Source organism: Hemitrygon akajei, chromosome 7 (assembly GCF_048418815.1).
Source record: "Hemitrygon akajei chromosome 7, sHemAka1.3, whole genome shotgun sequence".
Classification (NCBI taxonomy): Eukaryota; Metazoa; Chordata; class Chondrichthyes; order Myliobatiformes; family Dasyatidae; genus Hemitrygon; species Hemitrygon akajei.
The window spans coordinates 101547055-101570746 of NC_133130.1; the positions used below are offsets into that span (position 1 = coordinate 101547055).

General features: G+C 41.2%; 1 protein-coding gene across 9 annotated transcripts in view; it reads left to right on the plus strand.

Moving 5' to 3' along the window:
• Positions 1 to 23692, plus strand: part of LOC140730740 (1-acyl-sn-glycerol-3-phosphate acyltransferase delta-like) — a 184663-nt gene that overhangs the window by 92656 nt on the left and 68315 nt on the right. For 8 of the 9 annotated variants that reach the window (XM_073051576.1, XM_073051582.1, XM_073051581.1 and 5 more), the window contains one exon: positions 12251 to 12482. In XM_073051576.1, the coding sequence (XP_072907677.1) occupies positions 12305 to 12482 (178 nt within the window). In that variant the 5' untranslated portion in view covers positions 12251 to 12304. Of the gene's footprint in view, positions 1 to 2490; positions 2601 to 12250; positions 12483 to 23692 lie in introns of those variants that run through there. The other variant, XM_073051577.1, reaches the window with a different exon arrangement.

Sequence of the window (23692 nt, forward strand, 5' to 3'; positions counted from 1 at the left end):
AGATGAGGTAAATGCATGCAGGCTTTTTCCACTGAGGTTGGGTGAGACAAGAACTAGAGGTCATTGGTTAAGGTGAAAGGTGAAATATTTAAGATGAACACGAGGGGGACCTTCTTTACTCGTGCAGTGGTGAGAGTGTGGAATGTGCTGCCAGTGGAAGTGGTGGATGAGGGTTCAATTTCAACATTTAAGAGAAATTTGGACAGGTACATGGATGGGAGGGTTATGGAAGGCAGTGGTGCAAGTGCAGGTTGATGGGATGGAATAGATTAATAGTTCAGCATGGAATAGATGGGCTGAAAGGCCTGTCTCTGTGCTGTAGTATTTTATGACTTTGTGGTTCCATGAGTACTTTGATAAATTCAAATAACAAACTTTTTAAGCCTTGATCTTTGTCTTCCTGTGTTGAAGTCAGATTCAGGGTGATTGTCACCAACAGGAAGTGAAGAAGGGGAACTGAAGACAGCATGTATCCTGGTCTCAGGAAAAGGAAAAAGCACACTATATCTTGGTGGAGAAATCATTAGAATTTAAGAGAGAATGTGTCACGGTGATATTGGACTACTGATTAGAACTGTTGAAATGAGATTTAAAAAGTGGAGCTAGTCATCATCCCTTTTGCTTCTAACTAACTAGATTTTAGATTCTAGGAAACTGAGAAAGGCCAGTTCATCTCTGACAAGACCAACTGTACTTTCTCAGTTTCGTAGAACTAATATCCATCTGTCGGAGGATTGTTTTCTTTTGAACCTGTGCTTAATAAATGCTGTTTGTGTTGTTTCAGCATGACACAATTTGATATGGGGAAAAATGAGGCTCCTCTACATAGTGGCACAGCATTTGATGACACTTTACACTCCCACATGCAGAATGAGAAAGCTGGAATGTTTTGTATTCTTAGCACTTTTGTGTTCATGTACATCCAAATTCATTTCTCCCTGCAAGAATGGGCAAAAGAATGCTGGTTATTCATTGTCTTTACAATTACAAAGTAATAGAATCATAGAAAACCTACAGCACAATACAGGCCCTTTGGTGTAATAATAGTATTTACTATTTCATGCTTTTGCTGGTCTTTGTTTCCTGTTAGTTACTTTTCTCAGTTCTCTGATCACTCAGAATAATCCAGCACAGGAGGACAGACTGCCATGGAGTTTGCATCACTTTCTGAAGAGCTATTCAATCAGTCACATTACACATCCCTTTCCCTGACTCCACTATTTATTTTTCTCTAAAGTATTTATTTGATTTTCTTTTAAAGATTAAGAACATTAAGGAAGTTGCTCTTTCAGTGTTTCAGATTTTTTTTTAAAAAATTACACTTTTCCATTTTTTCCAGTAATTATTTTTAATGAATTCTTTGTAAATCTTTTTTATCACTAATTTTTATTGCAACACCAACAAATTACATTCAATACAACCCCAGTTGCCGATTACATTTTGACTGTTTAACCCAGCCATCCCCAACCCTCATCAACATCCCCCCCACCCCTCATCCTCTTCCTCATCCCCACCCTCCTCTCCATCCTTCCCCCCCCCTCCACCAACCAACTGAATAGTAGTGCATACACAGACAATGCATTCCTATTTTAACAGAAGATCTTTTAAGTTGGATATCAAATTTGTCCACATTAAGATTGTGTTTGGTCGTGCATCATTTACTCTTGCTGATGATAGTTCCAGGTAAGAAATGTCCAAAAAGCTCTGAAGCCAGTGAGTACTTGAAATATCATGGGGAGGTTTCCAACACTGGACTACAATCTACTTAGTTGTAGTCAGGCCTGCCAGCCAGACTTTGTGTGTTTTTTCTGTAAGGGAAAGGTGGGAGTCATCATTTAGAAGATGTACACCTGGGGTCCATTGGTAATTGTACCCCCGTTAGTTCTGTAAGATTACTGATGACCTTTCCCCCACCCACCAAAAACCCCTGGACATCCCCGTACAACATGTATAAAAGAGTCAACGGTTCCATGGGGGCAAAATAAGCAATATGGGTCAGGAATCAGTCCCATTTGATGTCTAATTCTCGGTGTTACATATGCTTTATGACAAAATTTTAAGTGTATATACTGATGATTTGGATTTTTCGAAGTACCGGCAGCGTTATCCCAAATTGCAAATTCTTTGTAAATCTTAGAATTTTTCTCTTTCATCTTAATTGCTTTTTTTCTACTTGAATTCTTGCTTCCCCACCCCCCCCCCCCATTTAGTCCTGCCAATCTCTCTTGTATTACTCTTCTCTGAGACCTACTTGTCTCGTCATTGCATTCTCAATAGTGGTAACCAGTCCTCCGGGATGGACAGGAATTAAATTTTAATCTCTAGAAAGTTGTTTCAAGCAACCAGGGAGAAAAAATCATAGGGGCAGTATAAAATAGTAAGTTTTTCCCCCCTTTGGAGAACCTCTATTTGTATAATATCAGATAATTAGCTACCTGATGGATAAATATTAACCAGTTGAATTGAAATTATTTCTCTAACAGTGAGTTCCAAGGATTCTCCTGTTGAAAGAGTATTGAGAATGCAGCTATTGGTCGTCGGTCATGTGATGAATCATCCAAGGCTGTCTTCAGCTGGAGTTCAGTGATCCTGATCTCAAGGTTATCACCTGACTGCTAATCATTTTACCATGTTCATTGGGTAGCGTTATTTTAATATATCGGAATTGTGTTGTGCTTGTTAAAAGGACAAAAGCATGATTACCTAGACATTGAAGTGTACGTTGCCCTTTCTTTTATGTGCAGATCATAAATAAATGTTGTATTGCTGGTGACATTGTGCCCATGGCAAGATTGCTACGTGTACAATGCTTTGTGCTGGCTGTTGCTGTTTTGGGTGTTGTGTGCATGTAGGACAATGCCGTTGACATGTGCTGTTGTGACAGAAGTTGGGTTCAAATGTGGTGACTCCTGACCTTTATTCACTCTAACTAGGAGAAAACCCTGGAACAAATTCCAATACGCCTTGGGTCAAGATAAGTTATGTCTTTGCTGGAAATTCTCAATCTAATCAACACACAGATTTATAAAATTATAGAACGATGGCTCGAAGAAGGGCAAGAATGGCAGATAAACATTTCTGATTACTCAAGTGTCAGATTGGATCAGAAGGGATTAACAAAATTGCTTCAAGAAATGATTGATCTGGGATATTTTAGAAGGGTGATTATATGGAGCTATATAGGTTGAATTAGAGAACAAAAAGAAAGACACTTTCACACTGTTGAGAATGCAATGTACAACTCTGAACCGTGCAGAGGCTGAAGAACAAATTTTTTATGGGTGGTAATAATTGGATATTACCAAGTGTAAAAGTTACAGCGAGCAAAGGTATTCCTAAGTCATTTTCAAGGGAACTTTAGTGGCTATTGTGATGCAATCCCAACAAGATTGAAATGTACAAGATCTTAAGGAGTCATGGTTGATCGGATATAAAAAGGATGTTTCCTCTTGTGGATAAATCCAGAAGAAAGGGTAATTGCTTGAAAAGAAGGGGACACCCATTTAAAACAAATGAGACAACATTTCTTGTGAGTGTTCTGAGCCATTGAAAGCCTTTTCCTCAAAGCCTGGTGGAAGCAGAGTCTTTCAAATTGAGGAAATGGTACGTGGATTCTTTTCATGTGAAGAGTTGCTCTGAGTCGATGACAATGTGGAGTTGCAGTTACAATAAGATTACCAACTATTCTTATTGAATGGCATTGCTGTTGTCATCCATGAAAAGTATTAAAAGATCAAGATTTTAAACCTGGTACCAACTCCTACCCATCCCCATCCTCCTCAGTCAACTGTCTACCACAGGCATCTTCACACTGTAGCAGTATCACCTACAAAGTAATGTCAGCCTTCTCTCCACGGCAAACATAGCACAAGTTATTGTCAACAAGTTCTGGCAGGCTACGTCACTTCCACCAATACCAGACTCCTGAAGCAGTTGCATCAAGCACCGTCATTATTGCACTAAAGCTTTCAAAATGTTCTCAAAGCCAAAACACAAGATGCTGGAAATACTCAGCAGGCTGAGTAGCATCTGTGGAGGGAGAAACAGTTAATCTCTCAGGTAATCCCTGCTGGGTATTCTGGTGCATTTGTGTGTTGATTCCTTCTCCAGAGGCATCACAGTCCATGATGATAGCATCATGGTAATGAGCACTTGGGTGTAAAATGGTGTGATGATAGACCCATACTTTGCAGTGACAAGAGCTAATCAGATCAGATGATTCTGTGGGGCTGTCCAATCAGAATCAGGTTTAATATCACTGACGTACATCATGAAATTTGTATGTATTGCACTATACTGCTGCAAAATGACAAAACTATGAATTACAATAAGAAATATACTATAGAAGCATAAAGTAGTGCAAAAAAAAGAGCAAAAAATACTTGAGGTAGTCTTCATGGATTGGTTCATAGTCCATTGAAAATCTGATGGTGGAGGGGAAGAAGCTCTTCCTAAAACCTTTTTAGTCTCCTTCATCTCCCTGATGTCAGCAATGAGAAAAGAGCAGCTGGAAATAGAATAGTACAATGTCCAGCAATTTCAGGCAGCATCTATGGAAAGAAATAAAAGAGTCAAGGTTTACTGACAAGGAAGGGAGAAGAAGCTGGAATAGAAGGTGGGGAAGGGGAAAGAGTACAGGCTGGAAGGTGATAGGTGAAGCCAGATGAGGGGAAGGCAGGTGGGTGAGGGTATGAAATGAGGAGCTGGGAGGTGATTGGTGGAAAAGGCTGAAGAAGAAGGAATCTGATAGGAGAGTGGACTATGGGAGGAGGAGGGGCACCAGAAGGAGGTGATAGGCAAGTGAGGAGAGAGTTCAGTTCCCACTATGAACCCAATTAAATTTGGATTCAATTAATAGAAACATGCCATTAGGCTGGGAAGAGTGCAGAATGTATTTACAAGGATTCTGCCAGCACTGAATGGTCTGTGTTATAGAGAGAAACATACTGGGACTTCATTCCTAGGAGAATGAGTGATGATCTTATAGAGGTGCAGGGCATGGATGTGCACAGTCTTTTCCCCAGAGTTGGACAGCCATGATCTGCTCATTGGTTTATGGTGAGAGATTTAGTGGGAGTTTTTTTTTACCCTGCGGGTAATCAGTACATAGAATGAACTGCCAGAAGAAGTTCCTGCCAAAGTCTGTAAGGAGTTTGTATTTTTTCACTGTGGCCACATGGGTTTCCTCCATGTGCTCTGGTTTCCTCCCATGACATACAGGTTGGTAGGTTTATTAAGGTGCAGCATGGAATAGGCCCTACTGTCCCTTCTGCCTCTTCGTGCCACACTGCTCAGCAATCCCCTGATTTAAACCAAGCCTAACCACACAACATTTTAAAATGACCAATTAATCTTCCAATCGGTATGTCTTTGGACTACGAGAGGAAACCGGAGCACCTGGAGGAAACCCACTCAGTCACAGGGAGAACATACAAACTCTCAGGTCGCCTGAACAGTAAGTCATTGTGCTAACCACTATGCTACATTACCATGTATAATAGAGTGGCGAGGGCTTGTTGGGTCAGAGGGTCTTTTATCATGCCATATCTCTAAATAAAATTTTTAAAACTCTATTGACACTGCACATAAAGGCAAAAGTAAAATCCAAGTAGGATAGAAAGTGTAAGGGAATGCTCTAGAAACAAACAAATAAACATTCTGAACTCACCTCCCGGAGGTGAAAGGACAAAAAATTGTAAACACCAAATGAATTTGTAGGGAGTGGTGTTAGAACCGTTATTGAAACATGGTCGTGAGGCACTGGGAAAGGGACAGTGGGGTCCACGGGAAAGGGAAGGGAAGCCTTCATGATTAAGAATAAAAATCTACTGGTGGGGATGTAGAACTGGCAATGGAGTAGTCATGGCTGTAGATCAGAAATAGACAAGGATCTTAAGCAATACACACACTATACTTGAGGAACTCAGCAGGTCAGGCAGGATCGATGGAGGAGAATAAACAGTTGCTGTTTAATGCCATGACCCTTCATCAGGACTGGAAAGGAAGGGGGAAGAAGCCAGAATAAGAAGGTGAGGGGAGGGAGGGAATGTAGTAAAAAACTGGGACGATATAAGTGGAAGAGAAGACAGTGGACCATGGAAAAAGGGGAACGAGGAGGGGAACTAGAGGGATGTGATGGGCAGGTGAGGAGAAGAGAAAGTGGGTAAGGGTAATGAGTTACTCTCCTGCCTAATAATAAGTTCAACTCCTAGCTAAGCAGGAATCTGGACCCGTTGCAATTTGCCTATTGCTGCAATAGGTCTACAGAGGATGCAGTCTTATTGTCTCCTCACTCTGCCTTGGATCACCTGGACAATAGCAATATCTACATCAGTCTTCTGTTTGTTGGTTACATCTCAGTGTTCAACAAAATCATACCCTCAGTTCTAATCAACAAGCTCCAAAACCTGAGCCTCTGTACCTCACTCTGGGCCAGATGCTTGACTTCTTCAACAGGAGTCCACTGTCATTGCAGATTGGAATTAACATCTCCCCACTGACAGTAGATACTGGCGTACCTCAAAGGATTTGTGCTTAGCTTACTGTTCTATTTTCTCTGCACCCACGACTGTGTGGCTAGGCACAGATCAAACAGCATCTATAGATTTGCTGATGACACAACTTATTGTAGGCAGAATTTCAGATGGTGACAAGGCGTACAAGAGTGAGGTAGACCAGCTGTTTGAGTGGCGTTGCGACAACAACCTTGCACTCAACATCAGTAACACCAAGGGACTGATGTGAACTTGTGTAACAGGAACTCAAGGGAACACACAGCAGTCCTCATTGAGGGGTCAGCTGTGGAAAGGGTGAGGAGTTTCCCTGAAGGTCTGTCCTGGGCCCAACATATTAATGTAATTGCAAAGCAGGCAAGACAGAAGCTATAGTTCATTATGAGTTTGAGGAGACGTGGTATGTCACCAAATACTCACAAATTTCAACAGATGTATCGTGGTGAGCATTCTCATTGGTTGCATCAACATCTGGTGTAGAGAGGCCACTGCACACGATTGGAAAAAATCTGCAGAAAGCTGGAAACTCAGCCAACTCCATCGAGGCCACTTGCCTCCCAAGCATTGAGGATACCTTCAAAAAGTGATACAGGTCTACAATCCCTTATTCAAAATCCTTGGGGCCAGTTGCATTTCGGAATTAAGAATTTTTCGGCTTTCAGAATCCCTCCTTATTGGTTCTTGGACCCCCCCACGGATACCAAAAAACACGTATGCTCAAGTTCCTTATTTAACCTGTCTCAATGCGGGTGGACTTGAGGACCTGGCGGAGCTCCAGACCTACGCACATCCTCCTGTATACTTCAAATCATCTCTAGATTACTTATAATACCTAATACAATGTAAATGCTATGTAAATAGTTGTTATACTGTATTGTTTAGGGAATAATGACAAGAAAAATATTTTATTTCCAACAAAAACATTCAATAAAACATAAAAATATACAGCTTCAAACAAACCTAATCAAACACGTGGTAAATGACTTATTGGAATAAATGTAGAACGTCACTGTCACTATAAAACTTCAGTAACTTGTCTTTCTGTTTCTTTAAATCATATACAGTGGTAGTTCCGACACCACATTCTTCAGTAAGACACTGAACAGACACACCACGATCAAGCCTCTGCAATAACTCCACTTTCTGCGTTATTGATAATGATAGATGCTTACTTCTCTTTTTCTCATTGTTACCCATAGGGGTATGTGCAGCTCTTTTTGACATTTTCACAGTGAAATTAAACACAAAGTCAACAGTGAACACAAAATACCAGTGAACAGCAGATGCACATGTAACCAGTATGAGTGCTGAGCCACAACTGACATCTGGCTAGTGCTGCCACGTCACACCTGAGTGACGTCAGCTGTTGGTGAGAAAAACTTTGGTTTTTGGAGCTTTTTGGATTTCAGAGCTTTTTGGTTTTCGGAATTTTGGATAAGGGATTGTGGACCTGTACCTCAGTAAGGTGGCACCCTTCATTAAGGACCCACATCACCCGGGACATGCCCTCTTCTCATTGCTACCATCAAGGAGGAGGTACAGGAGCCTGAAGGCACACACTCAATATTTCAGAAGCAGCTTCTTCCCTTCTGCCATTAGGTTTCTGAATGGACAATGAACCCATATACACTACATCAGTAGACTTTTTTTTTTGCTCTATTTTTGCAGTACTTCGTTTAATTTTTTATATACATTTCTCATTGTATTTTTAGGTAGCGGGGTGGAGATGCGTCTCTACCAAAGGAGGTGTAAGGCATTCCTTCCCTCTGCTACCCTGCAGGTCACCCTTGGCTAGGTGTAGCACCTGCTTAGCCCCCCCTACCCCCAATCAGAGTCACACGAAGCCATGGGAGGAGGTGTTGGATGGTTGTATGAGCAGCTGGTCCTGTCTATGCGACCACTGACACCAAGCAGACAACCTCTGAAGAGTATTGATAATGGCCGGGGTCACCGTCTTGTAAAGATACTGTCTGGAAGAAGGTAGTGGCAAACCAATTCTGTAGAAAAATTAGCCAAGAACAGTCATGGTCATTGAGACAATGATCACCCACGTCATATGACATGACACGATGATGATGATGATGACTAATTTATATTCTTTTTCTTGTTAGGTATTGCTGCAGTAAAAGAACAAATTTCACAAACTATGCCAGTGATATTAAGTCTGATTCTGATTTTGGTTATGAATGAAGGAGGAGTGAGTGGGGAGAAATTACCAGGTGTTAGAGAAATCAATGTTTATTCTGTCAGTTTGGAGGCTACCTAGATTGACCAAGTGTTGCTCTTCCGACCGGAGTTTGGCTTCATTACGGCAGTGGAGGAGGCCATTGACAGACTGGGAAGGGGAAGTTGAATTGAAATGAGTAGCCAACAGGAGTTCCTGCATTTTGTGGTGGCCAGAGTAAAGGTGCTTAACTAAGTGGTCCTCCTGTCTATGTCAGGTAGTCTCCAACCTGATGGCATGAACATGGATTTCTCTAATTTCTCGCAATTTCTCCCTCTCTCCATCTTTCTCGCTTTTTTCCATTCCTCATTCTGGTAATCCTCTCACCCCTTCTGCTCACCTGCCCATAACCTCCCTCTGGTTCCCCTTCCTACTTCCCTTTCTTCCAGGGTCCATAGTTCTCTCCTATCAGATACCCCCTTCTTCAGCTCTTTACTCTTCAACTTATTCTCCCTCCCTCCAGTTTCTTACTTCACCCCTCCTCCACCACCCACTCACCCACCTTCCCCCCTCACCTACTGTCACCTATCGCCTGCCAGCTTGTAATCCTTCCCCTCCACCCACTTTATCTTGGCCTGCCCCCTTCTTTTCCATTCCTGATGAAGGATCTCGGCCCAAATCGTCAACCATTTATTCTCTTCCATGGATACTGACTGGCTGAGTTCCTCCGGCACTTTGTGTGCGTTGCTCAAGGTTTCCAGCATCTGCAGAATCTCTTGTGTTTATGAAAAGGATCTTGAGTCTGTATTCACAACAGATTCAGGCCACCAAGTAGCAGCTTGGCAGTGGGGAAAAAATGTAGAAAAGCAAACATTGAAGCCACTATGTTTCTGCTATTTGCTTATTTCATGGAAGCTTTTAACTCTTTTAGATGGACATAATCAGGCTGAATCTCAGCACTAGTAAGTGTCAGGTTTTGTTAGATTTGATAACGAGCCAGATTTAGTCAGAACATTAATGTGATTGAGTTACACAGAGAGGGGTTGATGTCTGGATATTACTGGCAGGGAGGTGGTGGAGCAGATACAATCACCCTTCTTAAAATACTTAGGCAGCCATAAATGGGTAGGGCATCGAAGGGTTTAAGCCTAATTCTCGCCAATTGGAATAGTGGTTCGCAGTAAACTAAGGAAACTCCTAAAACAACCCGTCACTGGGAAATGTTCAAAAGTGAATCTAATGGGAGTCAGAACCATGCATTTCCACAGTTGCCTTCTCCAATTTCTTTTAATCACATGACAAATATATGTAATTGTGAATTTACCACCTTAGATCTAAGATGCATACGTTAGTTTTTAAATAGTTGGAAAGTGGGAGCATCAAGTCCAAGCAATTATTCGAGTATCATTGACATATACAGTACATATTAGCTTTTGTGTCCAGAGTACTGGAGTACTAGTTGTAGTTTGCAATAAGTGGGGAGTCAGGCAGAACAGTTACACCTATATTACCTATATTCCATTACTGGAAGTGTTTTTGGACTCCTCAGCAAAGGAAAGATGTATTGGTCTCAGAAAAATGGGTCCTAATTTTAAATTCAAGGAGGTATTTAGAGTGATCTCTTGAAAATTTTGAAGTGTGGGGATTAAGTGATCAAGTAGATTGAGCCCTTTTTTTAGCTGCTTTATAGATTTTTTTTGAGGGGGGGAATCGAGTCAGGTGTTTTTGGAAGTGGATTTGGAGGCGTGCCAAAGGTGATAAAAGTTTGAGCTTTTCTGCAGAAATGCAGTTGATACTAAGTTGGAGGTTGATTCTAAATTTGAGGTTAAAGGTGTTTTGTTGACCAAAGATGGTAAGGGATATGGACAGGTTGTTAGTATATCTTGCTGAATATTGGGAAAACTGAGAACACCATTGAATGGACTGTTAGAGTTGACTGTTGAAGGTGCTAAGCCATGCCTGCAGCAGTTCATTATTCAAGTATTGGCCATCTTAGAGTGGTATCATGTTACCCATATACAGGCCCTGTCCAGCTTATGAACAGCCAACTTGCTTAGAACTTGTACAGTACATATAAACAAGCATGTGGAAGATCAGCAGGCTGGATTTGCCAATGGCTGCTGGGCTGCAGGCATGTCCTGCCCTGTGGGAACTCGGTTTGCTGCCACGTATCTGACTTGCGAACTGTTCAGTTTATGAAGAATGGAGCCCTGGGGGGAGTTGTGGGGTGGACCTCTTCCAGAGGTTATTCATTGTTTTTAGACACAATACACACAATGTGCTGGAGGAGCTCAACGGTCAGACAGCATTTAGGGATGAGAATAAACAGTCGTCATTTCAAGACAAGACCCTTCATCAGGACTGGAAAGGAAGGGGGAAGAAGTCAAAAAAAGGTGGTGGAGGGGAAGAAGTAGTAAATAGTGCAGGCGATAGGTGAAACTGGGAGGGAGGTGAAATAAAAAGCTGGGACGTTGATTGGTGGAATAGATAAAGAGTTGGAGAAGGGGGAATCCAATAAGAGAGGACAGAAGACCATGGAAGAAAGGGAAGAGGGAAGAGTACCAGAGGGATGTGATGGGCAGGTAAGAAGAGAAAATGTGAGAGGGAAACAAGAATGGGGAATGGTGAAGAAAGGGAGGGAGCAATTACTGGAAGTTTGAGAAGTCGATGTTCATGCTTTCAGGTTGGAGGCTACCCAGATGGAATATAAGGTGTTGCTCCTCCCTGAGTGTGGCCTCTTTGTGGTAGTAGAGATTTGACATGTCATAATGGGAATGGGAGGTAGAATTGAAATAGGTGGCCACCTATCCTGCTTTTTGTGGCAGATGGAGCGAAAATGCTCAACGAAGTGGTTCCCTCAATCTGCATCAGGTCTCACTGATATACAGGATACCACACCAGGAGTATTGGATATAGTAGTTGACCCCAACAGACTTGCAGTTGGAGTGTTGTCTCAGCTGGAAGGACTGTTTGGGGCCCTGAATGGTAGTGAGGGAGGAGGAATAGGGGCAGGTGTGGCACTTTTTCTGCTTGCAAGTATAAGTACAGGGATGGAGATCAGTGCGGGAGGGATGAATGGACAAGTGAGTCATGTAGGAGGGTGGGCAGGGGGGTAAGGGAAAGATATGGGATTCATTTGGAGATGGCAGAAGTTACAGAGAATTGTGTGGTGGAAGTGGAGACTTGTGGGGTGGTAGGTGAGGATGAGGAATCCTAACCCTGGTGTGGAGGATGGGGTGAGGGCAGACACGCACGAAATGGAAGAGATGCATGTGAGGGCAGCGTTGATGGTGGAGGAAGGGAACCCCCCTTTCTTTGAAGGAGAACATCTCGGTTGTCGTGGAATGAAAACCTCATCCTGAGAGAGGATGCGGCAGAGTTGGAGTAACTGAGAAAAGGGAATGTTTTAGAGTTTGCTTTATTTGACACTAACAGTTGGTTTTACTTACTGCATTCTTATACTGTCACTTGCTCAGCTTTATAAAAGATCTTTGATAAAATTTGCATTGTAGTCTAATTTTGTCTTATCGTTCTAATTTTATGATTGGCATCTAATAGATTATTTTCCTTGTAGGTGTTCTTTAAGAAGATCGGATATTTTGTGTGGATGTCAGAAGCCTCGTAAGCCATGGGTATCATAGCCTTCTTGAAATCACAGTTCATCTGTCATCTTCTTATATGTTACATCTTTGTAATGACTGGACTCATCATCAACTTCCTTCAATTGTGCACATTAATTATTTGGCTATTCAACAAACAACTGTACAGGCGGATCAACTGCAGATTGGCTTACTGTATTGCCAGCCGTAAGAAAACATTTTTGATCACTTCTTTCTGTCTGTTTTTTAATATAAAGTTTTGATAACTGAAGTTGCAGATTTAGTTTAAATTTATTTGGACTAAAACAAGTTTTGGTAAATGGTTACTTTTTTCATCATGATAATTCTAATTGTTCGATTTTTTAACAATTTCTTAATCAGGTCAGTAAAATAAGCAGTGATAGTGTGATGGTTTGAGTGCAGGAAATGAGACCTATTTTGTGACTGAAAATATATAATAATAATAATTAAAAGCTTTGAACAACTGTACATAGTCAATACTTATCAAAAAAAAGTTGCTAAAGTTGTGAGGAGTTTGAAAGCAGGTTGATTTATTGAGAAAACACGATGAATTAACCAAAATGAGGAATATTCTAAAATAGTATAGTTTTGGAATATTGGTATAGACATTTATGTGTCGTATGCATTGACCCCACGACCTGCTTTGAAAGTTTTCCTTTCAGCATTCTTTATTTGTGGTTGCTGGTCAGTGTTTACTGTTGGATGACTATTGATTGCTGGTGAAATTAATTACAATCAGTTGGCTTATTTCTAACTACATTTGACCTGATTGTATACTTTGTATAAATGATTCAAAATGGGTCATGTGTGCATGGTTCATGTGCAAAGAGGCCACTTGGCAAACACAGTGATATAAACAGCTCATTTTAACGTGTTTTGCATGCAAATATCAGTTAAAGGGGCCTATTGTTACTAGGAGTCAACCTTCTATCGATTACAGAGGAGTCCTGATGTGTCTTGGCCCACTGAGTGGTTCCAAAATCTTCTGTTCTGACGAGTAGCAATTGTAACCCCACCATTTCAGACCATAAGGCGTTGGAGTAGAAGTAGGCCATTTGGTCCTTTTTTCTGCTCCACCATTCCATTATGGCTGATTTATTATCCCTCTCAACATTATTCTGCTTTGGAAGAGCAGGAGATAAGAAACCAAAAGCCATTTGGCCCAAAATCAACAGTAAGGAAAACACCAGAGTTAGTTATAGAACATTACAGCACAGAAACAGGCCTTTTGGCCCTTCTTGGCTGTGCCGAACCATTTTACTGCCTAGTCCCATTGACCTGCACCTGGGCTATATCCCTCCAAACCCCTCTCATCCATATACCAGTCCAAGTTTTTCTTAAATGTCAAAAGTGAGCCTGCATTCACCACTTCATCTGGCAGCTCATTCCACACTCCCATCACTCTCTGCGTGAAGAAGCTCCCCCAATGATCCCTTTAAACTTTTCCCCCTTCACCCTTAACCCATGACCTGTTTTTTTCTCCCCTAGCCTGCTTGCATTCACTCTATCTATACCCATCATAATTTTATACACCTCTATCAAATCACCCCTCATTTTCCTACGCTGCAGGGAATAAAGTCCTAACCTATTCAGCCTTTCTCTGTAACTCAGTTTCTCAAGTCCCGGCAACATCCTTGGAAACCTTCTCTGCGCTCTTTCAACCTTATTATTATCCTTCCTGTAATTTGGTGACCAAAACTACACACAATACTCCAAATTCGGTCTCACCAATGTTGTATACAACCTCACTATTACATTCCAACTCTTATACTCAATACTTTGATTTATAAAGGCCAATGTACCAAAAGCTCTCTTTACAACCCTATCCACCTGTGACACCACTTTTAGGGAATTATGTATCTGTACTCCCAGATCCCTCTGTTCTACTGCATTCCTAGTGTCCTACCATTTACCTTGTATGTTCTACCTTGGTTTGACTTTCCAAAGTGCAATACCTCACACTTGTCCGCATTAAACTCCATCTGCCATTTTTCAGCCCATTCCTCCAACTGGTCCAAATCCCTCTGCAATCTTTGAAAACCTTCCTCACTGTCCACTACACCTCCAATCTTTGTATCATCAGCAAATTTGCTGATCCAATTTGACATATTATCATCCAGATCATTGATATAGATGACAAATAACAATGGACCCAGCACTGATCCCTGTGGCACACCACTAGTCACAGGCCACCACTCAGAGTAGCAATCCTCCACTACCACTCTCTGGCTTCTTCCATTGAGCCAATGTCTAATCCAATTTACTACCTCTCCATGTATACCTAGTGACAGAATCTTCCTAACTAACCTCCCATGCAGGACCTTGTCAAAGGCCTGACTGAAGTCCATGTATACAACATCCACTGCCTTCCCTTCATCCACTTTCCTGGTAACTTCCTCGAAAAACTCTAATAGATTGGTTAAGCATGACCTACCATGCACAAAGCCATGCTGACTTTTTCTAATAAGTCCCTGTCTATCCAAATACTTGTAGATCCTATCTCTTAGTATTACTTTCAATAATTTACTTACTACCGATGTCAAACTTACTGGCCTATAATTTGCCGGCTTACTTTTTGAGCCTTTTTTAAACAACAGAACTAAATGAGCTATCCTCCAATCCTTCGGCACCTGACCCTTGGATATCGACATTTTAAATATTTCTGCCAGGGCCCCTGCAATTTCAACACTAGTCTCCTTCAAGGTCCGAGGGAATACTCTGTCAAGTCCTGGGGATTTATCTACTCTGATTTGCCTCAAGACAGCAAGCACCTCCTCCTCTTTAATCGGTATAAGTTCCATATAACCATATAACAATTACAGCATGGAAACAGGCCATCTCAGCCCTTCTAGTCCGTGCCGAATGCTTACTCTCACCTAGTCCCACTGACCCGCACTCAGCCCATAACCCTCCATTCCTTCCCTGTCCATATACCTATCCAATTTTGCTTTAAATGACAATACCGAACCTGCCTCTACCACTTCTACTGGAAGCTCGTTCCACACAGCTACCACTCTCTGAGTAAAGAAATTCCCCCTCGTGTTACCCTTAAACTTTTGCCCCCTAACTCTCAACTCACGTCCTCTTGTTTGAATCTCCCCTACTCTCAATGGAAAAAGCCTATCCACGTCATAATTTTAAATACCTCTATCAAGTCCCCCCTCAACCTTCTACGCTCCAAAGAATAAAGATCTAACTTGTTCAACCTTTCCCTGTAACTTAGGTGCTGAAACCCAGGTAACATTAAAGTAAATCTTCTCTGTACTCTCTCTATTTTGTTGACACCTTTTCTATAATTCAGTGACCAGAACTGTACACAATACTCCAAATTCGGCCTTACCAATGCCTTGTACAATTTTAACATTACATCCCAACTCCTATACTCAATGCTCTGATTTATAAAGGCCAACATACCAAAAGCTTTCTTCACCACCCTATCCACATGAGATTCCACCTTCAGGGAACTATGCACCATTATTCCTAGATCACTCTGTTCTACTGCATTCTTCAATGCCCTACCATTTACCATATATGTCCTATTTGGATTATTCCTACCAAAATGTAGCACCTCACACTTATCAGCATTAATCTCCATCTGCCATCGTTCAGCCCACTCTTCTAACTGGCCTAAATCTCTCTGCAAGTTTTGAAAACCTACTTCATTATCCACAACGCCACCTACCTTAGTATCATCTGCATACTTACTAATCCAATTTACCACCCCATCATCCAGATCATTAATGTATATGACAAACAACATTGGGCTCAGTACAGATCCCTGAGGCACAGCACTAGTCACCAGCCTCCAACCTGACAAACAGTTATCCACCACTACTCCCTGGCATCTCCCATCCAGCCACTGTTGAATCCATTTTATTACCTCAATATTAATACCTAACAATTGAACCTTCCTAAATAACCTTCAGTGTGGAACCTTGTCAAAGGCCTTACTGAAGTCCATATAGACAACATCCACTGCTTTACCCTAGTCAACTTTCCTCGTAACCTCTTCAAAAAATTCAATAAGATTTGTCAAACATGACCTTCCACACACAAATCCATGTTGACTGTTCCTAATCAGACCCTGTCTATCCAGATAATTATATATACCATCTCTAAGAATACTTTACATTAATTTACCCACCACTGACATCAAACTGACAGGCCTATAATTGCTAGGTTTACTCTTCGAACCCTTTTTCTTTTTTCTTTTTACAATATTTTTATTCAGAAGAAAAAAAATTTACAGAGTGCAACACATAGATACATCTCAACATAACTTGTGTACATTCATATATTGTAATAAAATTGATCAAAATGTTACAGCATAACACATAAAGGTATACCACTCTGTAATCAAAAATTTAAAGATAGGTCATATATCATAAAAGAAATTTTTTATATATAAAAAAAGTCAACCCCCTACCAACTACCAAAGAAAAAAGCTGATGGATGACAATGGATAATTAGAAAAAAAAATATTCACTTAAGAAGAGAAGATAAAAATATACATAAAAGTCTGTGCACTGTTAAACTTTATAAGTTTGAAAAGTAAGTTAGGAAAGGTCCCCAAATAGCATAAAAAGATAGATAATAATCGTCTATCCGCTTCATCTCAATGACTGATTGCATTTGTTACATTAATGGCTAGAAGATCTATTTTACTGAATTGGAAAGAAATTAACCCTCCAACTGTATTTCAGTAGTTTTCTCAAACTATTTCTTGTTTGAGTTTAGAAAAAATTAGAAGTGTGGTTTTTGATTCTTCAGTTAAATTTGAGGAAACTTGGAGACCATTTATTCAACATTTTCATATGAGTTAAATGGTCTGATCCTAAACCTTACTGTTATTATCCTTAAGTATTTGGATGGAGGTTCGGAGTTATCGACACTACTGTATGTATTTAACATTATGCAATTGCCCATGTTGGTTAGTTTTTTTTAAAGTTTTCTTTTAGTTTTTTTTTGGTTTTTTTTTTCTCTTTTTCGATTCTTTTACATTAATACTATGCGTTTGGGAGGCTTTATATATTGATTATTACATATCTGATTGTCAATTTAAACTATTAATTATGTACTCTCAAACGTTTTGTATTCATATTTCACTTATGTTTTTCTTAAAATTAATAAAAAGATTTAAAAAGAAAGAAAGAAAGAAAGATTGTTTCGAATTTAAGACTGAGCAGCGGATCTTTTCTAAATTTAAATACGACATTATATCTCGTAGCCATTGAAGATGTGTAGGAGGGGTAGACTCCTTCCATTTAAACAAGATTGCTCTTCTTGCTAAAAGAGAGGTAAAAACTAAAACCTGTAGGTTAGGAGTATTTAAAGTTATATCTTCAAAACCCTTTTTAAACAATGGAACCACATGAGCAATACGCCAATCCTCCGGCACCATCCCCATTTCTAATGACATTTGAAATATTTCTGTCAGAGCCCCTGCTATTTCTACATTAACCTCCCTCAAGGTCCTAGTGAATATCCTGTCAGGACCCGGAGATTTATTCACTTTTATATTCCTTAAAAAAGCCAGTACTTCCTCCTCTTTAATGGTCATAGTTTCCATAACTTCCCTACTTGTTTCCCTTACCTTACACAATTATTAATTGGATATGCAATGGCAAGCATTTAAAGATCGTATGGATGAACTACAACAAGTGTTCATCCCAGTTTGGCAAAAGAATAAACCAGGGAAGGTAGTGCACCCGTGGCTGACAAGGGAAATTAGAGATAGTATCAATTCCAAGGAAGAAACATACAAATTAGCCAGAAAAAGCGGCATACCTGAGGACTGGGAGAAATTCAGAGTCCAGCAGAGGAGGACAAAGGGCTTAATTAGGAAAGGGAAAAAAAGATTATGAGAGTAAGCTGGCAGGGAACATAAAAACTGACTGTAAAAGCTTTTATAGGTATGTGAAAAGAAAAAGATTGGTTCAGACAAATGTAGGTCCCTTACAGTCAGAAACAGGTGAATTAATCATGGGGAACAAGGACATGGCAGACCAACTGAATAACTACTTTGGTTCTGTCTTCACTAAAGAGGACATAAATAATCTTCCGGAAATAGTAGGGGACCGAGGGCCTAGTGAGATGGAGGAACTGAGGGAAATACATGTTAGTAGGGAAGTGGTGTTAGGTAAATTGAAGGGATTAAAGGCAGATAAATCCCCAGGGCCAGGTGGTCTGCATCCCAGAGTGCTTAAGGAAGTAGCCCAAGAAATAGTGGATGCATTAGTGTTAATTTTTCAAAACTCCTGAGATTCTGGATTAGTTCCTGAGGATTGGAGGGTGACTAATGTAACCCCACTTTTTAAAAAAGGAGGGAGAGAGAAACAGAGAGAAACCAGGGAATTATAGCCTATAGCCTGAGTTAGCCTGACATCGGTGGTGGGGAAAATGCTAGAGTCGGTTATCAAAGATGAGATAACAGCACATTTGGAAAGAGGTGAGATCATTGGACAAAGTCAGCATGGATTTGTGAAAGGAAAATCATGTCTGACGAATCTTATAGAATTTTTTGAGGATGTAACTGGTAGAGTGGATAGGGGAGAACCAGTGGATGTGGTATATTTGGATTTTCAAAAGGCTTTTGACAAGGTCCGACACAGGAGATTAGTGTGCAAACTTAAAGCACATGGTATTGGGGGTATGGCATTGATGTGGATAGAGAATTGGTTGGCAAACAGGAAGCAAAGAGTGGGAATAAACGGGACCTTTTCAGATTGGCAGGTGGTGACCAGTGGGGTACCACAAGGCTCAGTGCTGGGACCTCAGTTATTTACAATGTATATTAATGATTTAGACGAGGGAATTAAATGCAGCATCTCCAAGTTTGCGGATGACATGAAGCTGGGCGGCAGTGTTAGCTGTGAGGAGGATGCTAAGAGGATGCAGGGTGACTTGGATAGGTTAGGTGAGTGGGCAAATTCATGGCAGATGCAATTTAATGTGGATAAATGTGAGGTTATCCACTTTGGTTGCAAGAACAAGAAAACAGATTATTTTCTGAATGGTGGCCAATTAGGAAAAGGGGAGGTGCCTCGAGAAACTGCTTCTCTCTGAGCTTCTTTTACCTCTTCCCTCTCCGCCTCTTGCTGCGATTTAAAATGCAATTCCATGACCTCCCTACTTGTTTGCCTTGTTTCCATAGACTCCATTCCAGTTTCCTTAGTAAATACAGATGCAAAAAACCATTTAATATCTCTCCCATTTCTTTTGGTTCCATACATAGCCGACCTCTCTCATCTTCAAGAGGACCAATTTTATCCCTTACTATCCTTTTGCTCTTAACATACCTGTAGAAGCTCTTAGGATTATCCTTCACCCTGACTGCCAAAGCAACCTCATATATTCTTTTAGCCCTCCTGATTTCTTTCTTAAGTATTTTCTTACTCTTTTTATACTCCTCAAGCATTTTATTTCCTCCCTGTTGCCTATACATGTTGTACATCTCTCTCTTCTTTATCAGAGTTCCAAAATCCCTCGAGAACAAAGGTTCCTTATTCTTATTCATTTTGCCTTTAACCCTGACAGGAACATACAAACTCTGCACTCTCAAAATTTCTCCTTTGAAGGCCTCCCACTTACCAATCACATCCTTGCCAGAGAACAACCTGTCCTAATCTACGCTTTTTAGATCCTTTCTCATTTCTTCAAATTTGGCCTTTTTCCAGTTTAGAACTTCAACCCGAGGACCAGATCTATCTTTATCCATGATCAAGTTGAAACTAATGACCTTATGATCACTGGAACCAAAGTGTTCCCCTACACACACACTTCCGTCACCTGCCCTAACTCATTTCCTAACAGGAGATCTAATATTGCATCCTCCCTAGTTGGTACATCTATATATTGATTTAGAAAACTTTCCTGAACACATTTCACAAACTCTAACCCATCTAGACCTTTAACAGTATGGGAGTCCCAATCAATGTGTGGAAAGTTAAAATCCCCTACAATCACAACTTTATGTCTCCTGCAGTTGTCTGTTATCTCTCTGCAGATTTGCTCCTCCAATTCTCGCTGACTATTGGGTGGTCTATAATACAACACTATTAATGTGGTCATACCTTTCCTGTTTCTCAGCTCCACCCATATGGCCTCAGTAGACAAGCCCTCTAATCTGTCCTGCCTAAGCACTGCTGTAATATTTTCCTTGACTAGCAAAGCCACTCCCCCACCCTTCATCCCTCTGCCTCTATCACGTCTGAAACATTGGAACCCTGGAACAGTGAGCTGCCAGTCCTGCCCCTCCTGTAGCCAAGTTTCAGTAATGGCTATAATGTCATAATTCCATGTGTCAATTCAGGCCCTCAGCTCGTCTGCCTTTCCCACAAGACTCCTCGCATTGAAATATACAGACCTCAGAAGATTATTACCACCATACACAACCTTACTATTTGTGACTTTGCATGAACTACTAACATCATTTATTTTTACCCCCGTTCCACTATCAACTCTGGCACTCTGGTTCCCATCCCCCTGCCAATCTAGTTTAAACCCTCCCCAATAACACTAGCAAACCTCCCTGCAAGTATATTGGTCCCCTTGTAGTTCAGGTGTAACCCGTCTGTCTTGTACAGGTCCCACCTGCCCCAGAAGAGGTCCCAATGATCTAGAAATCTGAAACCCTGTCCCCTACACCAGTTTCTCAGCCACGTGTTCATCTGCCAGAGCATCCTACTCTTACCCTCACTGGCATGTGGCACAGGCAGCAATCCGGAGATTACTACCCTCGAAGTCCTGTTTTTCAACTTCCTACCAAGCTCTCTGTACTCACTCTTCAGGACCTCCTGACTCTTTCTACCTATGTCACTGGTACCGATGTGTACCACGACATCTGGCTGATTACCCTCTCACCTCAGAATGCTGTGCATGCGATCAGAGACATTCCTGACCCTCGCACCCGGGAGGCAACAAACCATCCGGGAGTCTCTGTCACAACCACAGAATATCCTGTCTGTACCCCTGACTATGGAGTCCCCTATCACTACCGCTCTCCTCTTCTTCCTCCCTCCCTTCTGCACTGCAGAACCAGACTCAGTGCCAGAGACCCAGCTGCCGCAGCTTGTCCCAGGTAAGCCATCCCCCACCAACAGTATCCAAATCGGTATACCTGTTTTGGAGGGGAATGGCCACAGGGGAACCCTGCACTACCTGCCCTTTCCAATTCCCTCACCTGACGGTAACCCAATTACCTGTGCCCTATTTCTTATGTGTAACTACCTCCCGGAAGCTACATCTATAAATTGCTCAGTCTCCCGAATGATCCGCAGGTCATCTAGCTCCTGCTCCAGCTCGCTAATGCAGTCTGTTAGGAGCTGTAGCTGGATGCACTTCTTGCAGGTATTGTTGTCAAGGACACCGGAGGTCTCCCTGACTTCCCACATCCTGCAAGAGGAGCATTCCAACATCCTGCCTGGCATATTCTCTAGTCTGAACAAACAAAAAAGAAGAAAAACAAAAACTTACCAGAACCTACCTTTGCCTCTGCCTGTTTCTCGCCGAAGCATGATTGAGCCAAAGCTGTCCCACTCTGACTCAGTCCACTCCGACGATGGCTGCTGTATATGGCTGTCTTTCTTTTAAACCTTGGCGTGCTACATCATGCACCTGCGCAGTCTAGCCTCTTTTCCCCAAGCTGTTAAAGAAAAGAAAAACGACCTTCTCTCAGTGATGCCTTCAGTCTTCCACTCTTGGTCTCTTGCTTCAATTGAAAAGACTGTTGAAAGTTTTTCTCTCCCTTTTAAACCTTGGCGCCCTACATCACGTGCCTGCACAGTCTAGCCTCTTTTCCCCGAGCTGTTAAAGAAAAGAAAAACGACCTTCTCTCCGCGATGCCTTCAGTCTTCCACTCTCAGCCATTTGCTTCGATTGAAAAAAAACACATTTTTCAAGTGATGACTTAAGAACATGAAATTGTGCTTGACAAACCTTGTGTGTATATTTGAAGTAGTTACCATTAACAGTATAACGTGAAGGGTATAAAGTTAAGAACCTGTGAACCTGGTATGTTTGGATTTTTAGAAGACCTTTCAGGTTCTTCTGAAGTTAAGGTATAAAATTAAACAAAACAGTTTGAAAGGGTTCTAGCTGGATTGAAAATTGGTTGATAAACAAGAATTAGTAGAATAAACGTGGCTTTAATGGGGTGTCAGATGGTGACTAGTATTACAGGGATGAGTGTTTAGTCTGTACCTATGCATACCTTATCAATAAATTGTATGAGAACAATGTAATTGTTCAAAGTTTGGCAAAACAAAGCTGGGTGAGACTGTAGATAGTTTGGAAGATGCAAAGAGATTTTAAAACGATTAGGACATATTGAAAGAGTGGACAGATAAGAGGTAGATGCAGGATAATGTGTGCATAGAGCACTATAAAGGGCTCTTCAACCTGATTCATGATTGACGGCCAATATGCTTAGCTAAGCTGTCCCTTTTGTCTGCCTGTCTATTTAATTCAGTATTATTATTATTATGGTATTGTTTAACTGGTGATAGATTGTGGAGTTGATGCACAAAGGGATGTGGGTGTCTTTCTACACCAGTGTCTGAAAAGAAACATTCAATTGAAGCAAGCAATTATTAGGGCAAACAGTTCTGATTACGAGTCCAAGGATATACTTCTACAATGGACATGGTGTTGAGGCCATACTGTTTCTGATATGTTACTCACTTATACTCAAAAAAGGATTTTCTTGCTATAAAGGGAATGCACTGAAGTTTTATTACATTGAGTGATGGGATGATGAGTCTGTCATTTTCAGAAAGGTTAGAGTTGAGTAATGCAGTCAAATTGAAATCTGAAAGCTTCTGATGGACTTGATAGGTTGGATACATCAACGATGTTTCCAGAAGTTAGGGGGCTGCAACCCAAGGGATCGTAGTCACAGTAAACTAGATAAGACTTCCAGTACTGAAAGAGGGCAAAATCTGTTTATGCAGAAGGGAGCACATGAATTTGTTGGGATGGAGAGAGAGAGAGAGAGAGAACTTTTTGTGCAATGCTTCCTTGCCACTGAATCACTCTGTTCGTCCACTGACTGCTGTGTGAAATTAGATTTCCTTCTTAACGACTTTGGATGTGTAATTGATGGAATTTTGAAGAATGGGGGGGGGGGGATATCTTTGAAAACCACTAAATATTGGAAGGCCAAGATAAAATGGATGTAGAGAGGATGTTTCCTGTTGTGGGGGAATCTAGGATCAAATGTTCAGCCTCAGAATAGAAGGATGTCCATTTAGAACAGAGATGAAGAGGAATTCCTTTAACCACAGGGTGATAAATCTATGGGATCATTGGCATGGACAGCTGTAGAGGCCAAGTCATTGGGTGTATTTAAAGTGGAGGTTGATAGGCTCTTGATTAGTAAGGGGGTCAAAGGTTATGGG